General features: G+C 41.5%; 1 protein-coding gene across 3 annotated transcripts in view; it reads right to left on the bottom strand.

Moving 5' to 3' along the window:
* The window catches only part of LOC127505425 (uncharacterized), a 92,015-nt gene that overhangs the window by 1,664 nt on the left and 74,446 nt on the right, over positions 1-15,905 (bottom strand). The window contains exon 2 of one of the 3 annotated variants that reach the window (XM_051880965.1): positions 1,953-2,395. The exons of 1 other annotated variant lie outside the window; for it this stretch is intronic. In XM_051880965.1, the coding sequence (XP_051736925.1) occupies positions 1,953-2,395 (443 nt within the window). Of the gene's footprint in view, positions 1-1,952; positions 3,165-15,905 lie in introns of those variants that run through there. One more of the 3 variants, XM_051880966.1, reaches the window with a different exon arrangement.

Below are 15,905 nucleotides of genomic sequence, written 5' to 3'. Positions count from 1 at the left end.
ACCATTTCTTTCTAAAAAGGAACATAGCTGTGACTAGTATTGAGATACAGCCTTGGTCAGAAGCTAGAAGTAAGTCATTTGTAATTTTAACGAGCGCAGTTTCTGTGCCATGATGAGACCTGAATCCTGACTGAAATTTTTCATAGATAGCGTTTTTTTGCAAGAAGGAGCACAATTGGACCGACACCACTTTTTCTAGTATTTTAGATATAAATGGAAGATCTGAAATGGGTCTGTAATTTGCCAATACATTTGGATCTAATTGTGGTTTCTTAATGAGAGGCTTAATAACTGCTAGCTTGAACGGTCTTGGGACATGACCTAGAGATAAAGACGAGTTAATAATATTGAGAAGAGGCTCTTCTGCTACAGATAACAATTCTTTCAGTAGTTTAGTGGGTATTGGATCTAATAAACATGTTGTTGGTTTAGACGCAGTGATAAGTTTATTTAGCTCTTCCTGTCCTATAGTTGTAAAGCACTGAAACTGTTCTTGAGGGGTGATAATTGAGGCTGAATCATAAAACTCTGTCAAAGGTTGTACATTTACAATTGTATTTCTGATGCTTTCGATTTTTTCAGTGAAGAAATTAATAAAGTCATCGCTACTAAACTGTAATGAAATATTTTGTTCTGGTGTTGTCTGTTTATTTGTTAATCTAGCCACTGTACTAAACAGGAACCTTGGATTGTTTTGGTTATTTTCTATGAGTTTGTGGAGATGCTCGGCCCTGGCTGCTTTTAGATTCTTTCTATAACGGGACGAGCTGTCTTTCCACGCGATTCTGAAGACTTCTAAACGAGTTTGTCTCCATTTGCGTTCTAGATTACGAGTTTCTCTTTTGATAGCGTGAGTAATACTGTTGTATCATGGTACAGTATTTTTCTCTCTAACCTTTTTTAATCTCATCGGTGCAACAGTATCTAATGTACTAGTGAAAGTGGTGCACATACTGCTAGTCATTTTCTCGAGATCATTTGTGTGTTTAGGTACAATGAGCAGCTGAGACAGATCAGGCAGGTTATTTATGAATTTATCTATAGTTGTCGGAAGAATTGTTCTACCTAGTCGATATCACGGCGCAATTTGGCAAATATCAGCAGTATGCAGTACGCATGTTACAAGGTAGTGATCAGTGACATCATCACTTTGCGGTAGAATTTCTATATCGGTAGGATTGATTCCATGTGATATAATTAAATCTAGTGTATGATTAAGACGGTGAGTGGGTCCAGTGACATTTTGTTTGACCCCAAACGAGTTTAGTAAATCTGTAAACGCAGCCCCTAACGCATCATTTGTATTGTCTACATGAATGTTAAAATCTCCAACAATCAGCGCTTTATCAACGTTGACCAATAGGTCTGAGAGAAAGTCTGCAAACTCTTTTAGGAAATCAACATAAGGCCCTGGAGGTCTATAAACGGTAGCCAAAGCAAGAGATAGTAGCGACTTTTTACTTATATCTGAGAGTGTAACATTTAGCACGAGAATTTCAAATGAATTAAACTTGTAGTTTGTTTTCTGAGTAACGTTAAGAATATCTCTATAGATTGTTGCAACACCACCGCCACGGCCAACCGGACGGCATTTATTTTTATAACAGTAGCCAGGTGGACAAGACTCATTAAGACCGAAATAATCATTTGGTTTAAGCCATGTTTAAGTAAGGCAAATTACATCAAGACTATTATCTGTGATCATTTCATTTATAATAACCGCCTTAGGTGTCAGCGATCTAATGTTTAGTAGCCCTAGTTTTAGAAATTGTTTTTGTTCAGCAATTTTGCGAATTTCTGGTTTGATCACGATCAGATTTTTTCTAGATCCTTTATTTTTATTGTTAAACCTCACTATTCGGGGAATAGACACAGTTTTTATAGACTGTACTACACTCACATTTCTATCAATTAAGTGGGCAGAACAGACTGTGATTTGAGGTTTGACTTACTAGTCATACGGTGCGAAGCGTCTTTGAGATGTTCTCTGACAGAAGATCAGCTCCGATTCTGCTGGGGTGCAAGCCATCAGCAAGGAAGAGCCTAGGTCGCTCCCAAAAAAAAAATTCCAATTATTTATAAAGAGCAGCTTCTGTTCAGTACACCAAGACATTAGCCTTTCATTTAAAGCAAATAATCTACTGAACCTTTCATGTCCACGTCGGTACGTCGGAAGCGGTCCGGACACGGTGATCCTCGTCACGGGCGATGTGGCTCGTACCGTCTCGATCAGGCTCCTGAAGTCCTGCTTCAGCACCTCCGTCTGCCGCAGCCTGGTGTCGTTCACCCCCGCGTGCAGAACAACAGCTCCGATGCTCTCAGCGCCATTCAGGATCGCGGGAACCTGTGTAGCGACATCGAGAACACGAGCACCAGGAAAACAGTGACTGCGCACCTTAACTTTGGTTGTGGTAGCGTGGATGTGGCAGACGATGGAGTCTCCGATGACCACAGCGTCGCATTCTGCCTCGCAAAGAGGGGAGAAGCGGTTCCTCGTCGAGACCTCGAAGACCGGGGGCGGCGGAGGGGGAGAGGTCCTGGTCCGAGGCCTGGCTCGCGCCTTCCATTGCTGAAGAACCCAAGGTCCCTGGTGTGACGGCGCCAGAGTGAACGAGGGCTGGGATGAACGCGTTCTGGGTGCTCGGGCCCTGTGCAGAGAAACACACGGCGTAGAGGAAGCAGGAGTGTTAATATCGCGCTGCAAACTTACCGAGGATTGGTGATTGTCAGCATGGGATGTTTCCAGTGCTGTTCGCTGCTCCCGTAGCTCGGCCTGCTTCTCCAGAAGGGTCCGAATCTGTCGTTCCACAGCCTCCAGCTCCAACTGCACCGCATGCAGCTTGAACGTGTCCTCACCTGCACTCAAAGGTAGAGACACATCCGATACACTCGCCATTAGTATAGATGAACAATAATATTGTGAGTGAGAAGAGTACAAACGCTAGTGTGACCACGCCGCTTTTGCTAACGGGCTAAAGCTAGTAGCGAATGTTCGGGAAGTCGGATAAAACTAGCGATATCAAGGCAATCCGAGTGTTTTTTATATAAAATAATGTCGGGGATGTGTTCCCCTGCCATAAAAGAGAGAATGATAGGTTATAAATTTGATTTTAAGAGAAAAAAAAACAAACAATTAGGAATCAACTCAACGGAGCTCTAACTCAAACAGCGCGGCAGCAACTGAATACGATAAACTGTTGCAGACATACAGCCTTGAGTCCATTTTGGGTGCTCTACGTTAAATTAATTTGTGTGTTATTTGAGAATGGTTGAGTTTATCAGAACTGAAGATAATCTGATTTGATTTTCATGAAAATCAAACAAAGCAGCTACGTCAAGTTTGAAAAAGTAGGTTTTTCGCAAAATTCAACATGGCGAAAAAAACATTAGTCGTAACCTAACATGTTTGGTATCGTTGGACTCAGTAGGGATTCAGGAGTATAAGGAGATGACTCTTGTGAAAATGGGTCAACCACACCCAAAGATATAAGCATTTGAATATATGATTTTACCACTAGGTGGCGCTGGTGCGAAACTTCTCAGGCTCGTTCAGGGCATTGTGCTGATGACCCATACCGAGTTTCGTAACGATACGCTAATGCGTTCATAAAATACAGCATTTTAGCACAAAATTCAAAATGGCCAATATGGGAATATAGGATATTATTCAACTCAGCATGATGCCCCGTTTGCCACATTTATGGACAAACCCATCAGAAGTTATAAGCAAAAATAGCCATTTTCCGTATCTCTGGACCAGTAGGTGGCATTGCACCGAAACGCTGCATGTTGCCTCAGGTTATGCTTATGATGACATGTACCCAGTTTGGTCTGAATACAATAAAGCGTTTTGGAGATATAGCCTCAAGTCTGATTTGGCGAGCTTTTCGTCGAATTCATTTGTACAGTTTTCGAGAACGGATGGATCTATTGAAAAGCTTTTATCAACTTTTTGCAAGCATGGTCTGAAGATGATCTGGTTCAATTTTTGTGAAAATCGGCGTAACGCCCTAGGAGGAGTTCGAAAAAGTAGGTTTTTTGGAAAATTCAAAATGGCGGGAAAATTTTCATGACGGAAAATGACTTCATAGGGTGCAATCGAATCGGCTTGACCCAAGGAATCAGAGGAAAAAAAAGAATTTTGTCTCTAGCCCTTATGGTTAGAAAGTTATTAGCATAAACTTGAGTGAAAATTTGGACGGGTGGTGGCGCTAGAGGGATTGAGTTTGGGACTCCAAATTTGCTATGGACACAGTTGAGACTGGCATCTATCAGTGTGCCAAATTTCACAACTTTTTAGCATACGGTTCTATGGGCTGCCATAGACTTCCAGAGCGGAAGAATAATAATAAGAAAATTAAAGCTGCAAGCAGCATTTATCGGGGTTCAAGCTTTTAAGACCTTTATGCCAGTTATGGTGTTAGGTTCTAGGCCGACACAAAAGCATTTAAGATTTATAGGCTTTTGGATGATACGTAGCGCCACCTGGTGGCTGATTTCTTTCATACTTCACACAGACTGCTAGAGTCAAGAGTCAAATAGGTCCACCAAGTTTCGTTTTGATCAGCCTCCGTTAACCTGGTCAAACAGGTTTTCAAACTTCTTAGGCCAATGGCAGCCATGTTTTTTGAGAGACGCGAAGGTCCTCATAGACATTCATGGCACCTTTGGCCAAGACACTGCCAATTTTCAAGTCAATCGGATTAACTATTGCGTAGTTATTAGCCATTTTCATGTTTTTTTCCTGTTATAGCGCCACCAAGTGGACAATCGCTTTTACATCATGGCAAATTGGCAAGGACAGCGAATGCCAATTTTCAAGTCAATCAGAGTAACTGTTGTGTAGATGTATTGGTGTAGATGTAGTGGCAAAAAAAAAAAAATTCTTTGACCTCGGACTGAGCTTGTACACACATGTACCATGTTTGGTGAAAATATCTTGTTGCAATCAAGAGATGTAACCATTTTAGTAAAAGGCAACTGCTACTTCAAACATTTTGCCGTTCAGTTGCGAACCTGAATCACCAATCGAAATTCTTTTAATAACTTTTTGCCATGAGTGTTTCTAGATGATGCATGTCAAGTTTTGAACAGATTGCACAAATGGCCTATGAGGAGTTCGAAAAAGTAGATTTTTCAAATAATCACAAATGTTTAACGAACAATTTGATTGACAGCAGTGGTTCTTGAGGCAAAGTTGTTCAGAATGAGGAGATTCAACATATATGAACATTGTGTGAATGTGTGATACGTTGCGTGATATATAGGTTCAAAAACACAATTGCGCCACCTAGTGGCCGTTTTCTTTCAAACTTCGCACAGACCTCTAGGGCCACGAGTCAGACAGGCCCACTGAGTTTTGTCCCAATCGGCCTCCGTTAACCTGGTCTAAGAGGTGCTCAAAATTTATAGGCCGATGGCAGCCACGTTTTTCGAGATACACGAATGTCATCATACATCATCAAGGCAACTCAGACAAAGACAGTGCATGCCAATGTTCAAGTCAATTGGACTAACAGTTGCGTAGTTATAGCAGTTTTTATGTTTTTTTCATATTATAGTGCCACCAAGTGGTAATACTCTGCAATTTTTTTTGTATGACCACAGAATGAACTACATGAGTCTGACAAGTTTGGTGAAAGTATCTCATTTCGTTCAAGAGTTATAACCATTTAAGTGAAAGTGGCCCTGCCAACTTCAAACGTTTTGGTGTCTCGTCACGAGAGTGAATCACAGATCGATATTATTTTAATAACTTTTTGCCAGGAAGGTCTCTAGATGATGTATATGAAGTTTCGAGTGAATCGGACAAATGGCCTATGAGGAGCTCGAAAAAGAATATTTTTCAGAAAATTCAAAATGGTGGAAAAATGTTAATGGCGGAAATCGTCTTGAGCCAAGGATTCCAATGATATAAGACACTTGAGTCTACGACAAACGGTCTAGGAGTTATGAGCAGTTTCGCGTTGTTGATCGCTATAGCGTCCCCTATAGGCCAATCGGGGTCATACCTTGTCAGGCTCTCCCCAAATTGAGACCTACCATACCAGGTTTCAAGCCTCTAGGCCTTACGGTTTGGTCCGCACGATCAGTTTTATGGTGGAAAAATAATAATAATAAAAATCCTAACAATTACAATAGGGTTTCAGCACTTCGTGCTTGAACCCTTAACTAACGATTACAAGAGGTACCTACGCACCTTCGGTGCTTGGCCCCTAATAACGATTACAATAGGTGCCTTCACACCTTCGGTGCTTGGCCCCTAATAATAAATGGAGCAATTCCAATAGGGTCCTCACACCATCAGTGCTCGGGCCCTAATAAAATATGAAAATACAATAATTGTGTTACCACATACAGAAGAAAAAACAATATCTGAGAATAATCATCAATTAATTACGTGTCCGAAAAGGAGCGGGATGAAGCAAAAGCTTGTTATTTACCCACCCCTTATACAGCTATCAAAAATTCCAATATATATTAAATATTTTTCTATATATACTATATATTCATAGCACAATAACAAATAAACCTTTTTTTCAACTCAAACCAAATTTGACCTTTTATACCAAACGACCCATCACCCTTTAGTCTTAATACAATAAATCTTTTAACCCACCCTCACACTCACTTTTGTTCATCCTCATATCCTTTTAGTAACTCGTTTTTATACAACATTTTAAATTGTTTAAAGTTTGTACAATATTTTAACACCTGCTTCAAATTATTCCACAACCTCACCCCACATATAGTGATGCAAATACTTTTTAGAGTTGTTCTTATGTTGAGCTTTTTAAAGTTTAATTCATCTCTCAAGTTATACCCACCCTGCCTCTCCATAAACATTTTTTGTAAATTTTCCGGAAGTAAATTATTTCTTGCTTTAAACATAACTTGTGCCATCTTAAATTTAACCAGATCAATAACCTTAAGTGTATATGATTTCAAGAATAATGAATTTGTATGTTCCAGATATCCAACATTATTTATGATTCTGATTGTTCTCTTTTGTAATTTGCATAACGACTGTAGGTTGGTTTTGTAGGTATCTCCCCAGATTTCCACACAATAATTTAAGTATGGCACTATGTGTTACATGTTCATGGTTATGTTCCTTTAGTTTGACCCAGTTTTCCCCATTCTGTTTCATCAGTCATTGCTTTCACTTGTGTCTAGTTAATTACCTTGTTAAGTTCCCTTTGTTCTAGTCATGTTTATATACCCTGTGTTTTCCTCCACTCCTGGTCCGTTCTCGTTTATGTAAGTTGTGTATCCTGTGTTTCTGTGATTAAACTCTACTCCTTACCCTTTTCTGTCGTCATTGTGCCTTTGATCTACACACCCGTAACAGAAGAACGGACCGATACAGTTTTTGCGGCGATTTTCTTTTCTTTAGTTTTTTTCCCCTTTTTTTCCCTTCATTATGGACCCTGCCGTTGCCATTCTTTGCCTGGATCAGAGGGACCGCTCCCTGGAAGCTCACACCATGGAGTTTTTGGAGTTGGCGTGCCACACACACTATCCTGACCGCTCGTTCTGTGTGTTCTACCTCTACTGCCTAAGCGAGTGGTCCCGAGCACGCCTCCCAGGGAGCGGTCCTTGGAAGGAATTCGCCGCACTCGTGGAGTGGGTGCTGGTGAGTAACGACTCACCCTTCACCGTCGGCCCTGCGGAGGATGACTTCGCCACCAGTCCCACTCCACTGCCAGAAGCCAGTCAGCCACCACCTAACGTCGCAACGGAGATGTTTCACGTGCCCACCGCAGACCGAGGAGGCCAGCCTGCCGCGATGGATGAGCCAGGACCGAGGAAAGGATCGGACGGTACCATCGCCCCAGAGCCAACCTCGCAGCAAGGGTCTGACCAGGTGCGCGAGCCGGTTACATCATGTGACGTCGAGGGAGTGCTTGTGGAGCTCGAGGGCTGGGAGGAAAGCTCCGCCCACAACACCACCACGATGGTTGAAATGACTGACACTGGTAAATATTCTGAGGACATTTAAAAGACATTTTTATGGCTGATTTAATTGATTTTTTTCGGAGAGGTGATTTCCCATTCCTCTGATTTCCCTGTTTTTAATGAATCTCCTGTATTCCCTGAGCTTCCTGAGGACCATTCTCCAGCGTTCTCTAAATCTCCTGTATTCCCTATCTGCCCACCCAGCCTCCCTCTCCTGCATCCTCCGTCACCCAGTTTCTCAGCCAGTTCCTCAGTCCCACCATCACTTCTGCCCTTCAGCCGCTCGACATCTCCCACATGCCAGGTGGGGATATCAAGCATCTTCAGGTCCTCCACTCCATCTGTTCCAGAGGATCCGCTGCCTCCTCTTCCAGCCTCTACGCCCCCTGCTCCACCTCGGCCCGTCAACGCTTCGGTGTCACCCTGGCTCCTCCCTCCCTCGGCTCCACCGGACACCATCGGCCATACGGCTTCTCCGGGCTCCCTCGTCTTTCCGTTTTCGCCTTGGTCAGTCGTCCACCTGCCTGCACCTATGGTCCCGTCTGGCTTCTCCTTCCCTCCAGCTCCACCTACATCCTCGGTCCCACCGGCTCAGCCTCCGCCCTCTGGATGCCCGCCTCCTCCTCCTCCAAAAATAGAGCTGGGGTTTCTATCCCAAAGATCCACATCCACCCCTTCTGTAGTTTCTGAATCATTTATTATTTTTGCCAGATTTGGTCCCACATTTACAAAAAAAATTATTGAAACCATTAACCACATCTTCTTTGTTGTTTATTATCTTATCTTTATCAATAAAATATTCTGGATAACTTATATTTTTATTTTTAGTTCCTTTTCTAATTATACCATTTAGAATGTTCCATAAATCTTTCATATTATTTTTATTATTATCTAATATTTTATTATAATATTCTTCTTACACTTCCTCATAATATTAATTATTTTTATTCTTACACTTTTTATATTTATTTTCTGCTTCTGGGGTACGATATTTAATAAATTGTCTATAAAGTGTATTTTTCTTCTTACAGGCATTTAATAAACCTTTTGTGATCCATGGACTATTTGTTTGCTTTTGTTTGCTACCATATTGTTTTACAGGACAGTTTTTATCATACAGTGATGTAAAAATATTTAGAAATCCATTATATGCTTTATCAACATCATCCTCTTCATGTACTACATTCCAATTTTGTTTCAGTAATTCATTCTTGAAAACATTTATGTTTCCTGCCATTCTTACTCTTTTGTATGTGATTAGGATGTGATATAACTAATATTATTAGATTTCCTATACTTACAGTGATAATAAAAACAGGTAAATGATCACTAATGTCATTGTATAATAACCCACTATCTATATTGTTATCCATAATATTTGTGAATATATTGTCAATTAATGTGGCACTATGAGATGTGATTCTACTGGGTCTGATGATTGTTGGATACTAGCCCATGCTATACATTATATTAATAAAATCTTCTGTCAGTTTATGCTTTTTTGGATTTAGTATGTCAATGTTAAAGTCTCCACATATGAACAATCTTTTGAGATGTTTTTGTGAATATTTTTTCCATCCAATCATTAAATATTTCAATATTTGATCCAGGAGTTCTGTACACACAACTCACAACAATGTCGGCCGCTTGTCCTCGTCGAGCAATAAAACGTCTTAGTGCATGAATAATTGAGTCAGTGTCCAGTGATGCGATCATTTCAATCTCAACGGCTCTAATGGCCAAGCAGGTAAAAATGACTCTGTAGCGCTTTAGGATTCAAAAGGGCTGAAACAATCTACTCCAACATGAGTAAAAGGGTGGTTTGTCTGGTGAAACTCGATCTTGAGGCAAATCAGCCATCTGCTGATGTCCTGCAATTCCATTGAACCTTCTGCACATGTAGCACGCCCGCCGTCCGACTGGCGGTGCTGCAGTAAGTTTTCTGTTTAAAATAAACAAAGAGAGACACAGTTGTGCTGCTTTCAATCATGGAGTTGCTCTCGTAATGGCCTCTTCTCTGCGACTCCCCTTTAACCACACAGTCAGCACAGCGTCTCCCCCTACTGTCCACTGATAGTACTACGCATCACCATTAGGCATAATAACAACGATTGAAACAATATTATAAACAACAAAATCAAATAGATGGCAACAAAAAACAAATTATTCCTGTGACTACACATACAGGGTGTCACCCTCCCCCCGACAAAAGAAACGGCTCCAAACAACACTGTCCCTTTAACTCTTATAAACAGTTTTCACAATAACACAAACATTCTCCTCACATTGCAACCAATTTTAAGATTTCTGTGTCAATGTGTAATGTATAAGTGTGTTCATTGTTCACTTTCATGTCTGTGTATGTGTCTTAATTCTGTTTTCTTGTAGGTACTAATTCTCTAGTGTCCACAAAAGACAGTATAAGGTGATAAAGTAGGATAGGAACCTATCTGGTAAGGAAATGTAATTGGGCTGACCCAATGAGGGGTAAGTAAAGACCCGTGTAGGTAGTCTTTCTCCCTCCATAGGTACCATCTCTCCCTGCTCATCCTCCATCACACCTCAGATTCCAGTGCAGCAGGTAAGTCAGTTGATGAACGAGTCGCCACTGGCTCAGGTAAGTATTCTTCCTCTACTCCTAGAGTTATCTTTTCATTCCTTCCAGGTCCATCCTTCCAGGTCCATTTCTCTATCTCTGATCTCTTTCGTAAGTGTCAGGCATAGTCCTTCTTTGCACAGATCTCTGCTTTTCAGAGGAGCGCAACCAGTAGTACGATCTTGGAGCATTACTGTCATCCGAACACAAATCACTTGAATTTGCTTCTTCAGGCTGTCGAGCTGATTTTGACAATCTTTGTTTCCTTCCCTTAGGTCTACATGGGTCATCAGCTCCCGGAGGTGGCGGTTCTACAGGTAGGTCAAGTCAAGTCACCTTTATTTATATAGCGCTTTTTACAATGTAGATTGTGTCAAAGCAGCTTTACATTGATAACTGGTACATTATTTGGCTGCACAGCAGCTCTTAAAAGAATAGTGTCAATGCAGGCAGATCAAAGCACTGTTGAATATCAAATGTCAAGTCAAATGTCAAGTGTCCCCAACTAAGCAAGCCAAAGGCGACAGCGGCAAGGAACCCAAACTCCATCAGGTGACATCAGGTGGCAGACAAGTGGCAAATAGGTGTTTAAATGGAGAAAAAAAACCTTGAGAGAGACCAGGCTTAGTCGGGGGGCCAGTTCTCCTCTGGCCAACAGTGCTTTGTTACGATTCAGGTAGCTATCATAAGTCCGACAGGATCGCAACATTCAAAGTATTGATTCCAGTTCCATCCAATTGAGGATCGTATTCATCACGGCTGTTGAGGAACTGTGTCGTGGCTGTCGTGTCGATGAGGCCCTCAGAGTAGATGATCTAGTTGACTCAATCTCTGCTGATACTTCAGGGCTGCGTTGTGGTCGTGTCAAGGTGCAGGTCCTTGGTCTCACCTGGATACGGCCTGGATCCGGTTGACTACGGTGAACCTCGGGATAACCAGAAAGACTAATATTAGCGTAGATGCCGTTCTTCTTCTGATGTAACGAGTACATCAGGTGTTATAGGAAGTGTTCCCGGTTCCGGCTGACCTAATTTATGCAGCCTAATAATCCTTTAACAGATTTGAAAATATAAATTGGTGATGTGTTATGTGTATGCCAGCTTAAAGAAATGCGTTTTTAGTCTAGATTTAAACTGACAGAGTGTGTCTGCTTCCCGAACAATGCTAGGAAGATTGTTCCAGAGTTTAGGTGCCAAATAGGAGAAGGATCTACCACCTGCGGTTGATTTTGATATTCTAGGTATTATCAGCTGGCCTGAATTCTGAGATCGCAATAGACGTGAAGGACTATAATGAATTAGGAGCTCGCTCAGGTACTGGGGAGCTAAACCATTTAGTGCTTTGTAAGTAATTAGCAAGATTTTAAAATCTATACGATGTTTAACAGGAAGCCAATGCAGTGTTGACAGAACTGGGCTAATATGGTCATGCTTCCTAGTTCTAGTAAGAACTCTAGCTGCTGCATTTTGTATGAGCTGTAGTTTATTTATCAGGCGAGCAGAACAACCACCCAGTAGAGCGTTACAGTAATCTAGCCTTGAGGTCATGAACGCATGAACTAACTGTTCTGCATTTTTCATTGAGAGCATATGTCGTAGTTTAGATATATTTTTAAGATGGAAGAATGCGGTTTTACAGATACTAGAAACATGGCCTTCAAATGAAAGATTGGTATCAAAGAGCACACCCAGGTTCCTAAGAGACGACGAAGACTTAACAGAGCAGCCATCAAGTGTTAGACAGTATTCTAGGTTATTACGTGAAGAAGTTTTTGGTCCAAAAATTAGAATCTCTGTTTTTTCTGCGCGAAGAAATATAGAGATGAGTATCATCAGCGTAACAGTGAAAACTAACGCCATGCTTCCTAATGATATCTCCCAAGGGTAGCATGTACAGAGTGAACAGCAACGGTCCTAGTACTGAGCCTTGCGGTACTCCATATTGAACTTGTGATCGATATGGCATCTCTTCGTTTACTACTACAGACTGATAACGGTCAGATAAGTATGATTTGAACCATGACAATGCAATTCCAATAATGCCAACATAATTTTCGAGTCTATTTAAAAGAATATTGTGATCAACAGTGTCAAATGCAGCACTAAGATCCAGTAACACTAATAGAGAGATACAACCATGATCTGATGATAAGAGCAAATCATTAGTAACTCTAATGAGAGCAGTCTCAGTACTATGGTACGGTCTAAATCCTGACTGGAAATCCTCACAGATACTATTTCTTTCTAAAAAGGAACATAGTTGTGATGATACTACCTTTTCTAGTATTTTTGACAGAAAAGTGAGATTTGAGATCGGCCTGTAATTGACTAATTCTCTAGGATCAAGTTGTGGTTTTTTAATAAGAGGTTTAATAATAGCCAGCTTAAAAGTTTTCGGTACGTATCCTAGTGATAAAGATGAATTGACGATATTAAGAAGAGGATCTATAACCTCTGGAAGCATGTCTTTCAATAGCTTAGTCGGTATAGGGTCTAACATACATGTTGTTGATTTTGATGATTTAACAAGTTTAGACAATTCTTCCTCTCCTAAAGCAGTAAATGAACTGAATTTTTCCTCAAAAATCTGACGCGATACTGTAATAGACGGTTGCATGGTTATAATTTTTTCTCTAATATTATCAATCTTGCAAGTAAAGAAGTTCATAAAGTCATTACTGCTGTGCTCTTTGGAAACATCAGAAGTTGAAGCTTTATTTCTTGTTAATTTAGCCACTGTATCAAATAAATACCTAGGGTTGTGTTTATTTTCTTCTAAAAGTTTTGAAAAATAAGCAGATCTAGCAGATTTTAAGGCCTTTCTGTACTCAATCATTCTCTCTCTCCACGAAATGCGAAATACTTCTAGTTTTGTTTTCTTCCAGCTGCGCTCCATTTTTCTGGCTGCTAACTTTAGGGCCCAAGTGTGCTCATTGTACCATGGCATTGGATTAATCTTTTTTAAGCGCAAAGGAGCAACTGAGTCTAATGTGCTGGAAAAGACAGAGGCAATAGTTTCTGTTACAACATCGAGGTCTTCTAAGCTTTCTGGTATGCTAAGGCGATGAAACTGATCAGGAAGATTATTTATAAAGCGATCTTTAGTGGTAGAAGTGATGGTTCTACCATATTTATGGCATGGAGGCAGTTTAGCCGCCTTGACTAAATGTAGTATACACGAGACTAGATAATGATCTGAGATGTCGTCACTCTGCTGCAGAATTTCAACAGCATCAATATCGATTCCATGTGACAATATTAGATCTAAAGTATGATTACGACAATGAGTAGGTCTCGACACATAGGTCATTAACCACGGTAGGTCATTAACCAGGTGAAGCAGGTTCCGATGCAAGGTACGTATCGCTGCCAGATTTTGACCCCCGCTGGACTCAGGGTACACTTGATAGACTGGTCCATCTCCTACTCTTTCTTTGACAACGTACACCGCTCTCTCCCAGTATGACCTTAACTTTCCAGGCCCACCTCGTTCACTCAAGTTCAGACCAGAACTCGATCTCACTTTACATGAGTCACTTGGTCTGGTGGTATGACAACATCTCTTGGACCAACTGTGACAACAGCCTCTGTGTTCAAATGGGGTTGTTCCTGAATGAAGCTCACTATCGCGTTGACTTGTTCGCCTTGAAATTCCAGGGCCATCTTTAGGAGTTCTGCAAATGCACATAGACCACGCACAGTGTCCTTCTTCCCCCTCATTAGCTCCTCGACAACATTAAACCCCAGCAGTGGCCACTCTAAAGATATCTTCCCCACAAGGAAAGGCACTTGAATAGCCAAACTTGGATCATCATTCCCGGCCAGGTTCACTGTCAATTCTACCCATCCCTCAAATGGCAGTGGTTCTCCATTAACAGCTGAGACATTGAAGTCACCCCCATTGACTATCTCTGACAGTGGTCGCAAAGCTTGATCTGGTATTTACACTTCCAGTTGTAGTCAATTATACTAACTTGTGCTCCTGTGTCCAGAAGAGCGGTTACTGCGAAACCATGAATGTGGCACTTGAGGATAGCTTTCTTTCCAATGAGCTGGGCTACTCGGTCATGGGGATGTTGTCTTTGATTCAGCAAATCAGCTGTTCTACCCATCCAAGCTTCTTTCTCCTTAGGCTGGGGCTGGGGTTGCTCGGTCACTGTTCGCCCCTCGTCAGTGGCCGCTGGTCGTTTCCCGACACCTTTTCCCTTCTTAGACAGCCCACTACACGATGTCCTTCCTCACCGCATGCAAAGCTGTGACTGCAAGAGGTAACATCTTTGCTACTACATTTGGGACACATTCGTCTATGTTGCTTTCGCTGCAGCTGGTAATCAGGGACTTTGCACTGACCTTCTGTCATTCTCGCCTTTGCAAGTGATTCAAGTCTTTGTAAGAGCTTCAATTTGTGCACTTAAATGATTGTCTCAGTTTGGTCGTTATGTCTATTGCAATCTGAGTCCTTACCTTGGCTGGACTCACACTGGGCGCTGAGGGCATTTGACACTCTCTCGCGTGAGGCTTGTCCCAGCGACGTTGTCTTTCACTCTTGTCATTGGCTATCTGAGTTACTTGGCGCAAGAGTGTCACCAGCCGGTTCGTAAGCAGAGGTTTCAATTCGGTGCGAAACTGGTTGTACTTGGTGCCCATGCCCTAATAAATCGTTCTCAGAAACACATTTTGAATCATTTGCTCATCATACTCTAGGTCTGTGACAGCTTGTTTAGACAGGAAAATGAGTTTCTGTTTCAGCCCAATCAATCTATACAGGAATTGTTGGGGAGTCTCGTTGTCATTCTGTTTACCGCACATTAACTCCTGGAAGAGCTCAGAGCTACTTCTCTCAATCAGATGTGACTGAAGGAAACTCTTTAACTCTGGGATTGTCAGTCCCTCCTTGTTCACTAACATGTCCTTGACGTTTCCTGGCTTAATGACTCTCAAGACCCCTCTGATGATGTAATTTTCACTGTGGTTAGCTGCTAGTCCCTCATCTATTTTCTTGGTTACATTAGTGTAGCTTATATCAGAGGTCACCAATCTGCTAGATTGCTTAAGAAATTCACGTACCTCTACTGTGATACATCAGAAGCCTTCAGAATTTCAGACACTCTATTAGCCACAAAGCACTTAAATCTTGAGGTCTTTTCTCGAAGGTATTTGAGTACTGAAGTGCTGTCCGTCCAAAAAATAGAATCCTCAAAAGGCATCTTAAGTTCTTTCATCCATATCTTGTCGATACGACTAGCAAGCGTAGCAGCTGTAAGTTCCAAGTGAGGGCTCGTAATGGGTCTTAATGGTGTAACTCTTAGCTTGCTTACCAGAAGAGTAGAATGTGCCAGTTTTTGGTCATT

This window comes from Ctenopharyngodon idella, chromosome 22, assembly GCF_019924925.1.
Source record: "Ctenopharyngodon idella isolate HZGC_01 chromosome 22, HZGC01, whole genome shotgun sequence".
In the NCBI taxonomy this organism is placed as follows: domain Eukaryota; kingdom Metazoa; phylum Chordata; class Actinopteri; order Cypriniformes; family Xenocyprididae; genus Ctenopharyngodon; species Ctenopharyngodon idella.
Note: the sequence above shows the minus strand (reverse complement) of the source record. Positions and strands in the feature narration are given on the sequence as shown.